This window comes from Ambystoma mexicanum, chromosome 12 (genome assembly GCF_040938575.1).
Source record: "Ambystoma mexicanum isolate Mex_15411 chromosome 12, UKY_AmexF1_1, whole genome shotgun sequence".
NCBI classification, from domain to species: Eukaryota; Metazoa; Chordata; class Amphibia; order Caudata; family Ambystomatidae; genus Ambystoma; species Ambystoma mexicanum.
In genome coordinates, this window is record NC_090936.1 from 636,805,597 (window position 1) to 636,823,338 (window position 17,742).

Here is a 17,742-nt window from a genome sequence, read left to right on the forward strand (position 1 = left end):
CGAAACGACCACTAGATCGCCCCGCTGACCACTTGCCTGAGACCACAGTTTCGCCAACCATCTTGCATGGGACGCATGCGCAGGCGCGCGTGGGGGACCAGGTAAATACATGACGCCATCATGCCCAGCAAACGCATTGCTTTGCGTACTGTTATCTGGCGACTGGTTTGATATTGCGGAATTTGCAGTAGTATATTCTGAATTCTTTCCTCTGAAGGAAAAGCCAACCCCTCTTGAGTATTTAGAACAGTTCCTAGGAACTGCATGGAGGTGCTGGGCACCAGACTTGATTTTTTCTCGTTTATGGAGAAGCCCAATTCGAAGAGGAGGTCGATAGTTCTTTGAATGTTTGTCCTGCAAATTACTGGGGTCTCCCCCGTGATGAGCCAGTCCTCCAGATAAGGGTACAATGGGATTGCCTCCCTGCGTAGGTGTGCCGCCGCCACCGCCAGTACCTTGGTGAATACCCTTGGAACCGAGGCTATCCCGAAGGGCAGTACCTTGAACTGGTAGTGCTAACTGTCCACCTTGAAGCGCAGATATTTTCTGTGCGCTGGGAACATGGAAATATGAAAATAGGCATCTTTCATATCCAATGTTGCCATGTAATCCCCCTTTTTTAGGAGGGGAATTACCTCTTGGAGAGTAGTCATGTGAAATTTTTGGGGCTTGACATACTTGTTTGCAGGCTGTAAGTCCAATACTGGGCGCATTGTCAAACCTTTTTTTGGCACAAGGAAGTAAGTTGAATAAATACCCTTGTTTACCTGGTGTCCCGGGACGAGTTCTATCGCGTCCTTTGCGAGAAGATTTTCGATCTCTTCGAGTAGGATCTTCTGGTGGTCCAAGGAGTGTATTCTTTGTCGTGGAGGGTGGTTTCGGGGACGCTCTAGGAGTTCTATGCAGTATCCTGCGGACACTGTGGACAGCACCCATCTGTCTGATGTGATCCCTTCCCAAGCTTGGGAGAAGATGGAAATGCGTCCCCCTACTGGGGATGCGTGAGAAGGAACCCTGAACGGAGCATCACTGTTTTGGTGGAGGCGTGCCCCCTCCTTTATTGGGACTGCCTCTACCCCTACCACGACCTCTTTTGTTACCCCTGCCATAACTCTGGGTTGACTGTTGGTTAGTGTTCCATGTAGTACCCTGGCCTTGGGAATAGTTTGAGCCTCTTTGGGAGTTTTGTCTCCGAGGCTGACGAAAATTGCCATTCCCTCTCTGGTTAGGGGGTTTGTTGGTTAGTTGCCCTAGGGACTGAGTGTCTCGTACTCGTCCTTGGCATTCTTCAGTGCGTCCTTGACCGCCTTTCCAAACAATAGATCTGGCTCCACCGGCTTATCTATCAATGATGCTTGGGTCTCGGCCTTGAAACCAGACTGCCGTAGCCAAGCATGCCTCTTGATGACCGTGCTTTCAGCAATTAATCTGACGGCATTATCTGCAGCATCAAAGGTTGATTTTAAAATGCAACCTGACACGACTCTCCCCTCTACCGAAACTCGTGCCAATTGGCTTTTTAAGGGTTCTGGGGCGGAGTCTATGAGAGCCGCGACTTCTTCCCACTGGTGGCAGTTGTAACTAGCCAGCAGGGTGGTGGAGTTGGCAATACTTGCCTGGTAGGCGGAAGTGGAGACTACTTTCCTGCCCAAGCCATAAATCTTCTTGCTCTCCTTGTCGGGGGGAGCTTCGGACGATGACAAGGGTGTTCCCGCCCTCTTACGGGTGTTTGTAACAACCAGGGAGTCCGGTTTGAGATGTCCCCTTATGAACAGTGGGTCAGAATGGGCTGCCCTGAAAATCTTTTCAATTCTGGGGTTTACTTCCCTAGTGAGATTGGGGTTAACAAGGGAAGGGTCTATCCTCCTTTGTATTGACATAAGGATAGGGATGGCCAGAGCAACAGGTCTCTTTTCTTCCACCAATTCCTCTGCAAAGTCCCTCTCTTCCTGAGCACCTTAGGTGTCAATGTGGAAGTGCTGTGTCGCTCTGGACAGGACTTCATTCAGGAGAGGCTGGTTGTCGACAGGGGAGTCGGTAACTGCGGGCTCTTTCTCTACTGGGGAATCTACCCTGTATGTATCTGGGTCCTCCTCCTCCTCCTCCTCCTCCTCCTCCTCCTCCTATTGGTCCTCACCATCCCCATAATAGCCTGTCCCAGTTTGTTCTTCGAACATGCCCACGTCCGGATCCTCACCAAAGGATGGATCTTCCTGATATTGAGAATAGGGCTGTATATAGAAGGGGTCTGAAGACTGAGTTGGTGCTTCAGCCCGGGACTTCTTACTTGGGGGTATTGGATCCTTAGAGCCTGAGGGAGTTGACCCTTCTGGGGTATAAGAGAGAAAATGTTCTGGGTTTTTGGCGTAGAAATCTGCCAATGATGGCATCCTTGACATTACTTTGTCTATGTCATCACTGGACCATTCCCTTGAACTGGGAATAACTCTTTCCTGGAGTGCTTTCCCTGTTTTATCCTGACTAGACCTACTGGTTTGAACAGGGGCCTTAGGGACAAGAGACTGAGACTTGTCCATCGGTTTAGGTGGAGAAGAATGTAGTGTAGGAGTGGAAGTAGGCTGGGACTGCTTACTTCGTTGTTTCCCCCCCCCCTCCCCGCAGGTGGAAGAGTGTTTCCCCGATTTTTGTGCCCTATCAGAGCTTTTCGGTGCCTGGCGCCGAAATTTGGGGTAGAGTTCCTGTCTCTAGAGAGGGAAAGGGATTCGGTAGTAGCCTTCGCGCTGCCTGCAGACGCCGACTCCTTGAGTGCGGTCTGGGGGTAGAGGTCGGCGTCGTCCTCCGACGACCGAACCTCAGTCACTAAGGGGAGCGAGGCGAACAGTGGAGGGTTGCCTGGTGTCATGCGGCGATCTCGAACGCGAACGCCCAGAGGACACTGACTCGGTGGACCGTTCTCTTCGTGCCTCTTTCCGAGAACTCAATGTGCGCGTTGAGTTTCAGTCGGACCTTTGTTTGCTGGAAGTGGTGTGGGTAGTGCTCGTGTCGCCAGGGGGCCTTCCCCATAGCTGCCCTGCCGGACAACCTTCCGAGGTCGGGGACTTGCGCTTGGCTGTCCATCGACGCCACATTGCCCTCGCCGTCCGAAAGTACGGCGTAGCTGCCATCGCTGAAGGCACCCTCCGCGGCCATGGCCTCATGTCGCCTGGCATGGTGAGCCCAACGCTTTGTCAAACGGTCCTTAAGGGTCTTCGGTTTAAACCGACAGTATGCTCTGCAATTCGCCTCGGGGTGGTCCCTCGGCAAGCAGAGATTACATGTGGTGTGTCTGTCAACCCAAGGATACTTACGGTTGCACTTGGGGCAAAATTGAAAAGGGGTACCCTCCATACGCACCCTGAGGCAACGGGCTGGGAGTGTAGGAATATAAGTAATGTACCTATATTAATCAGAGTGTAGGATATGTGCCACCCCCCACTCTCCCTACTTGCATTGCTGAGTCCAGAGGGCTTCCGAGGCCCGGGCCGAGGCCAGAGGCCTTCCGAGGCCCAAATCTGTCGCTGTAGTCCGACGGTTGAATTTTCTCCGATCTGGCGTCGAGTGTCGATGTTCGGAGACTCGACGTATAGGTGGAATAAACGGGGAAATATATAACAATATTTGCAAAATCTGACTAAGTCAGGGAACTCCGCTCAGTGCTTCCGACCAGCATGGCGGAAAAAAACAATCTGAGGGTCCTAGACGCGTGAGGGATCATGGGTACAGTGGACGTCACACTAGGGATAGTATTACTGGCACGCCCTGTGTCGACGTCCATTTTCGAGTTTCGAAAAACAAACTAATACTCCACAGCTTCCACTAGATGTCAGCCTATGCACAGCATGTGATCTAAGCAGATTCCACAAGCCTCAGAAATATATATTATAGTTTGTTTTCATCTGACTAAATTATAATGACCAAGCAGTCTTAAATAGCGTCCAAGATACCAAATATGAAATGAACAACAATCCCTCACCCACAATTTCCCTAATCCTATCTCTCAACATCAAACAGCCCGGAAAGGAACTTGCCTCAGAACAAACACTCAGCAACCTAGCCGCTTGGGGCGAGAGGCAGCCTGACCTGCCCCATGTCCTTCTGCCGGGGTGCTCGTTACTCTTGCACTGCCCTTCTGTGGGAGGTTTGGCAACTGTTAAGTGCCCAGGTTACAGGTATTAAATTAGGATACTCCCATGTTTGTCACGTTTGCACCTTCTGCTGTCATTAAGTGACGTTTGCACAACTCTCCAGAATCCTTTTTCATGAGCTTTTGTCCGTATTATAATTTTTTTTAAAGGTTTATTTATTATTATTTTTTTTTTTAAGTATAATAGCTCTGTGAGAGCTAAAGCTCTATGGCAAAGAACATTGAAAGTCATTAAATTTTCTAGGTGGGGAAATGCCTTTACATTTCTGAACTCAGGTTAAAAAGGTGCTGACATTCTCCGTTTTACCTGGTCTGGCCTGGCCTTCCCCTTTTCTCAGAAAAACGTCAAAGTAGATTTCAAGGTTCTGTAAAATCAATGAACGTGCATCGGTGTTTGCCCCGACAACACATGTACGTGGTTTTAAAAGAAAAGCGAAATGAAAATGGCATTTGGTCCGTTTTTAAAAAATTGGACCGTGTAAAAATAACACCACCAAATTCAGCACAATGTTCTGAACAGGGATCTTGTACTTACTGTAGGTGATGCAGCTTAATTTGGAAATAATTTATTTCCCTTAAGACTGTCATTTATGAATAGTTTTAATATTACCTGCACAGGAAAAAGAAGTGGCCAAACAAACTCATGTGTGCGACATACGACAGGCCGGAAATCTTGCACTCGACCCTAGCCTTTGGCTTGCGATAACACTTGGCTAGTAATACATACTGTGCTGTGTGCAGGTAGTGAATTGAACAGGCGAGTAACTTTATGCCCGACTTGTAGCTTAAAACTTGATATTTGTATGCAACATCCACAAGCATCACACATTCGTAACCATTATTTGGCAGACAAAGCAGGGTGCAAACGCTACCAGTCACTGGCTAGTGATATTTGACTCTTGGCGATAAGAAATGTGTGTGCATGTAGAATTGGGAGGCGAGTGTTTTTTTTTTATGGCTGGCTATTAGTTTGCAACTTGATTTTTTGCCCCTAGACAAAGAACACATCCATAGCCACACACAGCAGGAAATACAGGTCTGCTCAAACCAGCATTTGTACAAAAGTTAAAATGGACCATCCCAACACCCTTCTTTCCCCTGCACAAGTAGATAGACATTTGAGCATATTGCAATGTACAAACGAAAGCTAATTGTGCACAAAAAGACAAATAGAGTCTAAATAGTTTTGGGCAGGCAATAGGAACATATTTGTACACAGATGAATCACTGCTTTTGAACAAACCTCTTGAGGATTATGGGCCACTGCCAGTCCAACTAAACCAGTTGTCTGTAAAAGAAAAAGAAAAAAACGATAAGCATAAACATTGTTTTCATGAACATGATCTGTAGCAGTGAGCATACATGGTACAACATGTATTGTTTGAAAATCAAAACTGCATTTAACAAGAGATTAAACTATAGACACGGTTCCACAAGAAGGCTGTGCTGCAGTGAAGAAAAAAAACAAACAACCTCAAGCTCGTTTCTCCCTCGTTGTTAAATGGAGATCGTGAGTGATTTACGGTTTCTTCCACCCAAGAAGTAATTGGACATAAAAGTATTTACTGGCACAGGGCATCCCCCATAATGGATCCTTGTCGTCACCCTACAGCTTAGACTGTGCAGAAAGGGAATGATGGTATTACACTGTGTAGTTAATTTATGAAACATCCCCGATGCACCCGGCAACGATCTGCATTATTGTATCTATGGTTATCCTAACTGTGTGCAATCTACCATTTTGTTTACATGAATGGCTGGTAGCCTGCCTAAATGTTCAGAAACACTTTTGAATAACAGGTTAAATGTGCTTTTGTAACATAAATTATTAATCGAGATGGTGGAAACAGATTACAAAAATATTGATAATGTATGATTTGATTAACGTAATTTCGCAAATATTTTGTGTCTCTTAGAAATGCAGTTATTTATTGACATTATACGGAAAGTAAAATATTTGGAAGAGTCTCCCTGCCACATTATTTATTGGAAATAAAGTAAACATCGGTTGCTTTATCTTGATTTGTGCAACAAACAAAAAAAACGATCTTATCGAGGATATCTCATTAGCGTTCAACAGTGAAGTATTCAAGATCAAAGAAACTCATCGCAGTATTTGAGTTTATTGAAGTGCAATCTGTTCTACCAACTATTCTTTTTAATAGACAGTCTAGATGTAGATTCCGTTACTGATTTGTTCCCCTCCAATTACATATATTGGATATACACTGGCTAACTCGTATGCTTAACTCTAATACTTCCAGGTACTTACAATTTTAGGAAGCTCAGTATTACAAGATTAAAGCACTTGTACTTTATTATTTGGATTGCCTGTACAGTACAATGCATTGTAATTACTGTGGTATTATTGGAAATAGCCTCAAATAATATTAGTATGAATTCAGATGGTACTAAGAGTCAGACAGCAGTATCGCATCTGCTGATGCCAGGCCATTTGACAGGGGCCCTTAAAGTATTCAAACACTTATTGAGGCAGTTTGAGCAACAAGACCAAACTATTCAGGCAGACCTGCAGAATATTCAGAACAGCTTCTATCAAGATTTCCATTAGAGTATCTGAAACAGAATTCAGAGTTAATGATTGTAAAAAAGTTATTTGTTTTAGGCAGTGTCTCAAGGTTGCTGCTATTTAATGTCTGCTTGACACAGCTTTCATGAGAGTTTGCATAAAAGATTGCTACAAATCTAAGTGCTTCAACCCTTTCTAAATGCAAGCCACCCTGTTGTCATGGATTCCAAACATACATATGTATCTATGTGCGCAGCATAATTATTAACTTTTTTTTTTTAGTAGGTTAAGAGCATAATCATGACCTGAAGCAGCCTCAAGCATATCTATATTTTTCTCACAAAACAAAAAGGAGGTTATGACTGGAAGGTTTGGAATTAAAATGAACATCTGGCATCACTCTGGGCAACCCTCCAGACAACCGTTCTTCACCTGCCAAGCCATTCCTGAAAGGGGAAAAGAATATATTGGTCACACCCCTTCTGTACTAGACCACACGCAACACCAGGGATGTTTCAGCCTCACTGGGCATCATCAGTGAGGTGGAGCTTGGGTCAGTGAGATGTACCATTCAGGTCATCACTTTGTTTTTGCTTTAGTCACTATGAGTGGGACAAGTTTGCCCAGACGTGCATCCTGAGCCTGCTGGGCCTAGAGACCCAAGCTACAAATCAATGATTACACCCAATGAGGCAGAAACATGTCTGGGGTTGCTTGTGAGGTCTCGTGCAGAAGGGAAGTGACCAAGCAGTTCGGGCTGGACTGCCCCTTTTTGGGGGTGGGACCAAGTCTGATTTGCATATGGTCTTTCCCTTTTCTGTAATAGCTTTGCAGTCTGTAGAAGATGGTGTGGAGGGATACGCAGCTATGCCAGTGGTCAAGATTAGCCCTAAATCTTCGAGCTATCGCCTCTTTAAAAAAAGGAAATGATTTTCTTTATATCGCACGTCATGCCAGAGTTTTGCCTACAAGCACGGGATCGGGTATCAAAACTGTGCTGCTCCACATCGTCTTGTTTCTAAGACAAGTGTGCTGCCTCAAGCTATCCTGGCTTTTGGTTTATCTATATTTTTATAACGTGTATGCATTCAATTAGTGGTCAGTTTAATGTGCTTTTTTAATAGTATTCATACATGCCATCATCCATTCCATTCAGGAGATGCTAATCTAGTCCTGGTTTTAACTTTTTATTCTGTGATATGTAGTCCTAGGTTTATAACGGGGAAACACAGAACTGCAGAATTAAAACCAGGACTGGAGTTACATCTCCTGAATGGAATAGGTAATGTTGGCATGTATGATTGTGTGGAGTGTCCAGGGGAGGGGTCTAAATTGACATGCAAGCACTCACGGCCATGAAGAGGTTTGATCCATGGCACCGCACAAGTTTATTTCTCCAGGAATTACTCAACAGTCATTCCTGAAAAATACATCAGGTTCCATAGAACCCTCAATCACTTGGACACAAATATCTCCCTACAGCAGTTTCCCACTGTATCACACCTCCCTCCTTTAATAGACATTTCAACCCCGAACAAAATGAAAAATACTAACAATGTGAACACAACTAAATAAAGGAACAGAGGTCAAAATGCAGTATTACTAACCACAAGCAGGCATTCAATTTCGTGGGTAAAACTTTTACTCTACTGGAACACCTTGCCTGACCACCCCACTCCCAGCCCCATCCCGCCCCACTTCCAGCACCCAAGCATCATTAGCGCCCTCCATGCCCAATCTGACACCACCCCCCCCCCCCAACATCCGACACTCCTCCCCCAACATCCCCACCATCCTCATTTGCCCATCTTCTCACCACTTTGTCCCCACAACCACCGGAGACACCTTTAGACACCTTCCCGAGGTTGCAAAAAGAATTTGTCCCGGGAGGATAGCTCAGCGGCAAAGTGCTCGCCTTGGAAGCAAGACGACACGAAGCAACACAGGTTCGATCCACCGGGTCCGTGCTTAGAAACCTCTGGGTATTTAAGCGTGTTATAAATACACAACTAAGACAAAACAATTACACAACTAAAAACAAACAATTCCTGTAACAGCGCCTCGATGCCCGCGGGCTGTGTGAGCGCTTTAAAAAAAAAAAAAATCAAATAATAAATAATAAAGCATCATCCATCCACCCACCCACCGAAAAAACAGCAATTATTTTGCTCCATACAGTCCCATCACTCAACTTGACATACCCTTGACCCACACCTACCACCTTCACTGACCCACTCCTACCACAGGTTTCAAGAATAATGGTACACCCCATCTCACAACTCACAAAACAGGGACTCTTCACCCTCACTTACTTAAATAATTGTTCATTTATAACGCGCCTAATACCAGGAGTCGTTTCTAAGCGCGGGATCGCGATTCGAACACGTGTAGCGCTGTTGCTTCCAAGACAACCGCATTGCCCCCGAGCTATCCTTCCTCACTACATCACCTACACAGACCTGGCACTCTTTCCCACATTTCTCATTACGCTTTCGCCCCATCATGTTTTACCTCTCCCTAGCCACCTTTACAATAGTCTCCAAATCCACCTTAGACTGCACCCCTCCGCCCCCCAGACACACTTGTTTTAGCTTGCTTCCCGGTTTCCTGCTCCTCATAAGTTCAAAAGGTGCACGACGAAGACTACTGGGTGTATCCCTATGCGCCCTGATAGCACTACCCTCCAATCAAACTATTTACCAAAGCCAACTGCATCACCTCCTTGACAAACCAGTTAGTGCGCTCAACCAACCCATTGGCACTAGGATTGTACAAAGCAGTCCTGTGATGTACAATTTTCCTCTCCTTCAAAATGTCTACAATATTTTGCGAGACAAATTGCATACCATTGTCAGGGATGATGCTCTCAGGTACACCCCCTCCCTGTCCACAAGCCTCGACCCTTTTGGGAGTTACCGTCTGCACAGAAGCAAACTCAATCCTTCTAGGAGGTAGAATTATCAGAACCAGAGTACATCTACACTCTCACCCAACACTTCAAAAGGGCCCATAAAGTCTAGTGCCACTAAACCCTGTCTTGCATCCTCACCAGATGGAGTGGTTGATCTCTCTCACCACCCTACCTTTATAACTAACTTACGGTGCATGGTACGCAATCTTTAACCACATGTTCCATCTCACTGCCCATAGCTGGCCACCAATACGACTCCCTCAACATTTTCTTAGTGAGTGTCCTTCCCAAGTGCCCCTCATGAGCCAGTGTAACTAATCTACTCTGCATAGTCACCGGCTATCAACCTATCACTCCCCAAAGACCTTCAGCCAACTTATTTTGAACCAAAGCGTACCCACCACACAGTCCTCCACGTCAGGCCACCCTTCCCTCAATCACATGCATATCCATTCTAACTCTGGGTCTTTTCCACTCTCTTCCCTCCATACTTTATCTACTGCCGATATTGCACATGTCATGTAACCAAAAAAGTGATGGATGGAAGATTTTGAATTAATCTGAACCACTGGCACTGCTCTGGACAACCTTCCACAAAACCATTTTTTTTTTGTCCATCTGTGCCATTGCAAAAGGGTTTCAGCCATATGCAAATCAGTCGGGTACTGCAACCAATTGAAGCAGCGCAGCCCAAACTGCTAGGCCAGGTCCCCTCTGCACGGAAACACAAGCAACCACAGTATTGCACACAACACCATGCCCCCGCCACCCCCCACTCTTGGGACACCGTTTTTTCAACCTGCACAGGCAACCTCGAGAAACAATCAGCTACCGCATTTCTTTGACCAGGAACATATTCCACCACAAAATTGTAATCTTGTAAATCCACCATCCATCAAGCAATCCTGGGTGACACCAAACCTCTAGTAGTCAAAACATGCAGTATGTGGTCAGCCATTACTGTGTATGGCAAACCCCACAATAACGTATGGAAATGCCTGGATGCCCAGCACACATCTAACACCTTCCTTTCGATCATTGAATACCCCCGTCTTCGGATCTCTAAACACCTTTCATGCAAAAGCCATTAGTTTACATTCACCACCTTTCCACTGCGATAACACTGCTCCAACCCCAACCTCACTGGCATCAGCCGTCAATACAGTCTTCGGCCTCTCGACAAATGTTGCCAAAGAAGCAGCCTCATCCACATTTTTCCTCACCATGTCAAATTCCTGTTGACACTCCTCTGACCACTTGAAAATCACGTTCTTCTTGAGCAACTCCCTCATATGAATAGTTTTCTCTGCATACCCAGGAATTAACTTTACATAATACTTAGCCATGCCCAAGAATGACATGAACTGATCTTTGGATTTGGGTGCAGGCGTTTTCATCATGACACTTACCCAACCTGTATCACTAGTGTGTCCCAACTATGTGACACTGCACCTTCACCTGGCATTTGGACATCTTCACCGTTAAACCTTCTGTAACACTATGAACACAAGATGTAGTCTCTGATCATGTTCCGATTCGTCCTCCCCACACTAGTACATCATCCTAAAATATTTTTTTTTTTTTAAAAAACACCCTCAAATGCCCTAAATAATTCTGCCAACCCAAACATCCTGCATCAAAACGCACCAAACAGCGTGACAAAAGAGGTTGAATGGCAAGATGACTCGTAGATCAATTTGGCAGGATGCGGACGAGACATCAAAAGTTGAGAACCAGGACACCTGTCCCATTGTGAATAAGGTTGGTTGAAGTTTGGCAAAGGTTGCCTTTCCACACAAATACTGACATTCAAGTCTCGTAAGTCTACACATCCTCAAACCTCTGCCTGGTTTCTTTGTGAGTACAATGGGGGACAACCACTCTGATGCTTCGATCTCTACAATCACTCCTTCAGCCACAAGTCTGTCCAACTCTACTTTGAGTCCTTCCTCGGCCAACACCGAACATTTCTCACTTGTTCCTTCTGCACCACCCCTCTTTTCAGTATAATCTTGCATGCAAATCCTTTAAAATGTTCTTTTACTTGCCATTAAACACGGTTGGGTACGGGGTGGCGTTGTTGAGCAGCCCAAGATGGCTGCTTAGCTTCATGGCTCTGTGAACAGCCAACAAAGATTCTTATGAAGTGGCGGCTCTTGAAACTCTGCTGCCCTGAGATTCGGCACATGTGAAGGCAGCAATACTGGGCGTCTACGGACTGAAAATTGGCCAGAACGAAACATCTCTGCTGCGGTTCGGTACATCTATGCCACTGGCGGCCCTCTGAGACTGGAGACATCCATGACGCTTTGTAGTGCGGGGCGCGCCATGCTATCCACCTCGGACGGCTTGGCTCCGGAGCTGCAATCTGCGCGATCTGCCTACGGCCAAGGATAACGTTCTAACCCTGGGACACCCACACCCCCCTGACCCACAGCTGGAACCTGGTCACCGCCCCTCCCCCCTGGAGGACCTGTGCCAGTGTGCCCTTGGTGCACCTGGCTTCCCCCCAGTCTCCATCCGTGTTGCTGGACGGGGCAGCGCGGTCCACCATCTGCCTCTGGGCCGGCTTGGACCCTGCGGGCTACTGTGCTGGATGGCTGCCGAGCGGACCCGCTGCCGCTGGAACTGTGCGGAGTGCTCTTCCACGCCATCCCGATCCGCGGCATGGACCAGCCGCCGCCCCTCCAACCCCTCGGAGGACCTGAACTGGGGCACGCCCTGATCCCCAGGCCCCCCCACCCCCATCTCCATCTGTAACCAGGGTTTGTGGTGTGTGGTCTGCCCTTCCCCCTGCTTGTTTCCGGGGCGGCCCCGAACTCCTGCCCACCTGTGCTGTGCGCCCCCCCGGACAGTCGCTCCTACTGGGCTAGTGGGGGTTCTCTTTGGCGCTTCTCAGCACGGACTGTGGCGGAGTGCTCGCCGCTCACCCCAGCTGCCCGGGAGTGCCAGAGGAGTGGAGGCTGCGGCTGGGACCCCTGCGACGATCACCGGCTCTGCTGGGAGAACCTGCTTGCCGAGCTTGCAAAGGCTGGCACATTATCAATGCCCTCACGTGGAACAGCCACCTCATGCATGACCATGGTATGATCTCTGATTTCGGTCTGAAAGATCCCAAAACTCTGTCCCCCTATAAGCTCTGGACCAACACTGCGATTTGAACATCTGCTTGGGCGTGAAACACTATCAGCTACCACACATCCTTCTTCTGGCTCACCACTGGTTAGGGCTGGGGCAATCCCTAAAAGCTGCTTGGGTCCCGCCTGAACCACCAAACTTATAATGGTCCCATATCTGCCGAACTAACCTAATCCTGAGGATCTACACTGAAGTCCATCGGCACAGTCCTCCCTCTTTTGACTCCTGTGTGGCTCCCTTACGCTGCTTACACCATGATCAAACCTGTTAGACTGCCTTCTGTGGCTTGTCTGCCTGTACCCCATCCCTTCCAGTGTGCCCACCCTTGACGGTCTTGGCATGTACAATACACTACTGAGAGGGTTCCTAACCTATTGACTGTTCATCCGGCTGCCTCACCCTGGGATTCTTTGACTGAGCCTCAGCCACTTTTACGTCAAACATGACTGCACTCTGAGGCAACCATAGGGATGACGCGTCGAGCAACTGTCCAGCGAATACTGACTCTCGAAATCCTGCGCACGCAGCTTGGACTCTTCACACCACGCGGGTTTACCACGCTAAGTATCAAGCCCCATCCCCAGCTTGGATTTCGGTCTTTCCTAATACCGGATTTAGGCTGCTGTGGCTGGAAACACTGCACTCTAAGCTACAAACACTGTAAGACTCCACATTTGTATTGATAGTAAGGAGTATGCTGCTCCTGCCAGCTGCTGCGGTATTCACCCAAATTCACGATGTCCAATAGATCCTGCAGCACAGGTAAAACTGGTGCCATGGACAAATTTGCGAAAGCTACAACTAGGCCTGAGCAAGGACCGTCGGCTACCTACCAGGGTGACGGATGTCCAGATCGATCCCCCAGGCCCTGACCTAGCGACTACGATGGAAACCATGGCCAAGAACTTTGCCTCCCTTCATGAAAAACTGGATAACATAAATTCCAATGTTGTGTCGCTCAGAACCAGGCTAGACCAACATGGTTCTAGGATCACCGAAGCGGAAACCAGGACCAGCACTAAGGAGTACGGCATCACCACGCTGCAAGACACTGTATCCACTTTAGTCCGTGACATGAAGCTAGTCAAAGCCAAATGTGATGACTTGGAGTCAAGATCTTGAAGAAATAATATACGCATCATAGGGGTCCCAGAGAACGCGCTGAAGCCACAATGTTTCCGAGCTGCTGTGCGCTTTGCAAATCCGAATAAATAAATAAGGGCTGGCTTGAACTGGCAACTGAAATTCTGCTCACAAGCCCACAGTGCGCTGACCCCTCGTCCTAAACCTGGTGACTTCCTGAGACCGATCATAGCGAAAATTTTAAGCTATAGAGACAGAGATCAAATTCTCCGACTGGCGCGAGAAAAGGGCGAACTGAGACTGGAGGCACAGATCTTCGGAATATGCCCGGATTTCTCCACAGGTGTGCAACAGGAGCACCGACAATTCATCGGTGTCAAGAAAAAGCTTAGAGAAAAGATACATTGCTTACGCCATACTATTTCCAGCTCGCCTGAAATGCAACTTTAATAATAAAAACTGTATTTCTTTACTGTACCTGATGAGGCGGTGATGTTCATTGAAGCACATATTCCGCTGCACTGCCCTGCCGACGACCTAATGGAGAATGACTGGACTGGGCTTCTCTGGTGCGGAATGAGAGATCTTCAGATTCAAGTCCGTACATCCTATGTGTATTTAGCACCTCCGTCATATTCTGCTCAACTATGTTACTGTTTCTAATCGGCTATTATGCCCGGCCACCTTCATTGTGGCAGAGCATATTGTCTTTGCCATAATACCTGCTTATAACACGCATAATGTGGGTGGCCACCGATCCCATCTCAAGGCCCTATACCAAGGTCACCTTATACCTGTGCCTAGCCCCCCACGCCTCCCTAGATAAGTGATCCAGAGATGGGGCCCTCTGCCTCCTTATCTGTGTGAGGTGGAGAGATGGGCAATCGCCATAAAACCAGTTTGAAATGCAACAGAACCTTATGGTTATGGTTCCTAAACAAGTTGTCTGCACGGTAGCAGCACACCCCGCTGCGACTGCAATGTTTGTTGCTGTACTGATGTGAGGGTTAAACCGAGTTGGGGTGGTTGACCCTTGGGAGGGGTTGGGGGATGGACAGTCACACTGGTAGGTTGGGAGTGGGCAGGGGGAGGTTGGGAAGGGTGGGATGCGGGAATTTTGCAAAATGACAGTGTGTGGCACTGCAAATGATGAATACTCAAAGCGGTCTTCATATCGACAACCATTGGCATATAGGCATGTGCGCATACTGGGATGTTCACTAAGACATTAGCATGGCTATTCAAATGATGTCGTGGAATGTTCGGGGAATAAGCAACTTTACTAAAGCCTGTAAAATGATTTCATATGCACAGAGACATGGGGTGAAGGTCCTCCTATTACAAGAGACACATGTCCTCGGATATCTTGCATCCAGCTTGGCGCCCTCTTGGGGCCCAAATAGGTTCTACACTACATACTCCACGCAGTCTAGGGGAGTGCTGACGTTGCTGCATAGATCTGTGAAGGTCTTATTGAAAAAAAGCCTCATCGACCCCGAGGGGAGATATGTTATCCTTCACTGCATATTGGCAGGCCGTGAGTGCCTTCTAGTGAACACATATGGTCCCAATGTTGATGCCCCTGAATTCTATGATGAGGTGTCCTCCATCCTAATGGGATATGTTGGGGTCCCTATAATCTGGGGGCGGCTGGGACATTAATCTTATACTTGATAATGATCTGGTCAGGACAGATGCAGCGGTTAGAACTCATTCAGGAACAGCTAGGAGTCTACTTTCCCATAGGATATCCCTGGAATTGTGGGACGTCTGGAGGACATTGCATCCTAAATCACGTGAATACACCTTCTACTCCTCGGTTCAATAACAGTTCCTCCAGAATAGACCCGTTTATTATGACCACTAGCGACCTACTCGGCAAAGTTAAAGATGCCAGTATCCTGACCCGCACCCTGTCTGACCATGCACCTGTTACACTTTGTTTGGAACTCAGGCCCTCCTGCCCCCCTAGCAATGCCTGGCGCTTCAAATCCGAAGCACTACTTGATGTGGTGTTCAAAGCAGAGATCCTGTCGGACATAAGGATCTTCTTTGAAACCAATTCACAGCAAGATACTAATCTCGGGGTTCGATGGGAAGCTTTCAAGGTTTACATCAGGGGCATGGCCATCCCCCGGGAGGCGGGTGTCTTAAAAAAATCATCAGGAATGACCTACAATGCTCCGAGACTAAACTTAAGGGTCTGGAATGCGAATGTGTGACGGATGCTACGCCATCCAAATTGGCGCAAATCAGAGAGGAACTGGAGACATATGAATCTCACGTCATGAACCTAGACATGAAAATACTTGCCAAAACCCTAGCCAATAGATTCCTTCCAATCATGGCATACCTCGTCCATGATGATCAAAGTGGTGTTGTCCCTGGGCGCTCCACGTCTCTCAATATAAAAAGGCTCTTTAATGTCCTCTCGAGGATAGACCAAGATATTGAGGCGGTCGCGGTCACACTAGACGCACAAAAGGCCTTCGACATGGTCTCATGGCAATATATGTGGGCGGTCCTGGAGAAAATGGGGATCAGCCCTAAAATGATCCAATATATCAAGATACTTTACACTTGTCCCACCGCCAGAGTTTTGATCAACTCATTGACCTTGCACTCCTTTGAGTTGCAAAGGGGTACACTCCAGGGCTGTCCCTTTTCACCCCTTCTGTTTGCATTAGTTATCGAGCCAATGGCGGACTATGTCAGGGCAAGACATTCCCGTAAGGGCATATGCCTAGCTGACGCCCCTGATATATCGGTCTACGCAGACTATGTCCTACTGTTAGAGACCCATCTACACATCTTGATTCCATATTGAGAGACATAATCAAGGTAGGCACCTTCTCTGGCTTCACCATCAACTACACGAAATCTGAGATTTTTCTTCTCACCTCCGCAACCCGGCAACCAAACTGCGAATATCCTCTTCGCTGGTCCCCTGACGGTGTTAGATACCTGGGCGTCCACGTGGCACTATCCAGATCTGCTCTAATCACTAGTAATTATACCACTGTTGCAAAGGTGACCAAATGGCACACCCTGACACTATCCCTGGCTGGCAGACTCTCCCTGATTAAAATGGTCCTGATCCCCAAACTACTATACATATTCGGGAATGTACCGATTTGGCCAGGGAAGAAATACTTTGAGGAACTACATGCAATGGGCTCTCAATTCCTATGGCATGCGGGTGCGGTCCGTAAGAAGTGGCAACACATGGCCCTGCCTTACGAAAAAGGGGGCTTCGCAGCTCCTGACCTGGTCTTATACTGGACAGCGGCCCAGGCACAATTTGCCATATATTGATATAAACACCCCACTGACCCTGATCCTTCAGCACAAATATATAACCCAAGCCCCGGCTGACCCCATTGTATCCACACTATTGGTGTGGCAGCGCCTCCTTGACCCTACATCACCTCCCTGCCCCTACTACAAATGGCTCCCCACATGGCGCTTTCCTGGGCTGGAACCTACCCACGACAAACTCCTCTCACAACAATGGTCAGCCCTCGGCTACCGCACGTTGACTTTTTTCCGGAGGGACGGTTTATCACCCCCCAGACGTGATGGCCCGGCCACACAGACTCGGCCCTGGAAATGTTGCAGTATTACGCGGTATGTGGTCATCATCTCCGGAGGAACCTCCAGATACCCCCGAGCTACAATACATTGCCATCTCCGGTAATAGTAGGAGTATAGTCTCCTCTCTATATAAAATCTTAGTAACGAAACTCCCCGATTCGACTCCTAAGGTCCAGAATGCCTGGGCTGAAGAACTGGGTCTGTATATCACAGATACGTTGTGGAAGGAAACGTGTTCCCATACAAGAAAGGTGTCCCTGAATGCTAGTTATCGCGGCATACAGTACAAAATATTAAATATGGTGTACTACACCCCACATAGACTGACTAAGTTTGCAGGTG

General features: G+C 47.5%; 1 protein-coding gene across 1 annotated transcript in view; it reads right to left on the minus strand.

Moving 5' to 3' along the window:
• The window catches only part of NDUFA5 (NADH:ubiquinone oxidoreductase subunit A5), a 163,995-nt gene that overhangs the window by 111,729 nt on the left and 34,524 nt on the right, over positions 1-17,742 (minus strand). Inside the window, exon 2 of the mRNA XM_069629109.1 lies at positions 5,388-5,432. Within this exon, the coding sequence (XP_069485210.1) occupies positions 5,388-5,432 (45 nt within the window). The remainder of the gene's footprint in view (positions 1-5,387; positions 5,433-17,742) is intronic.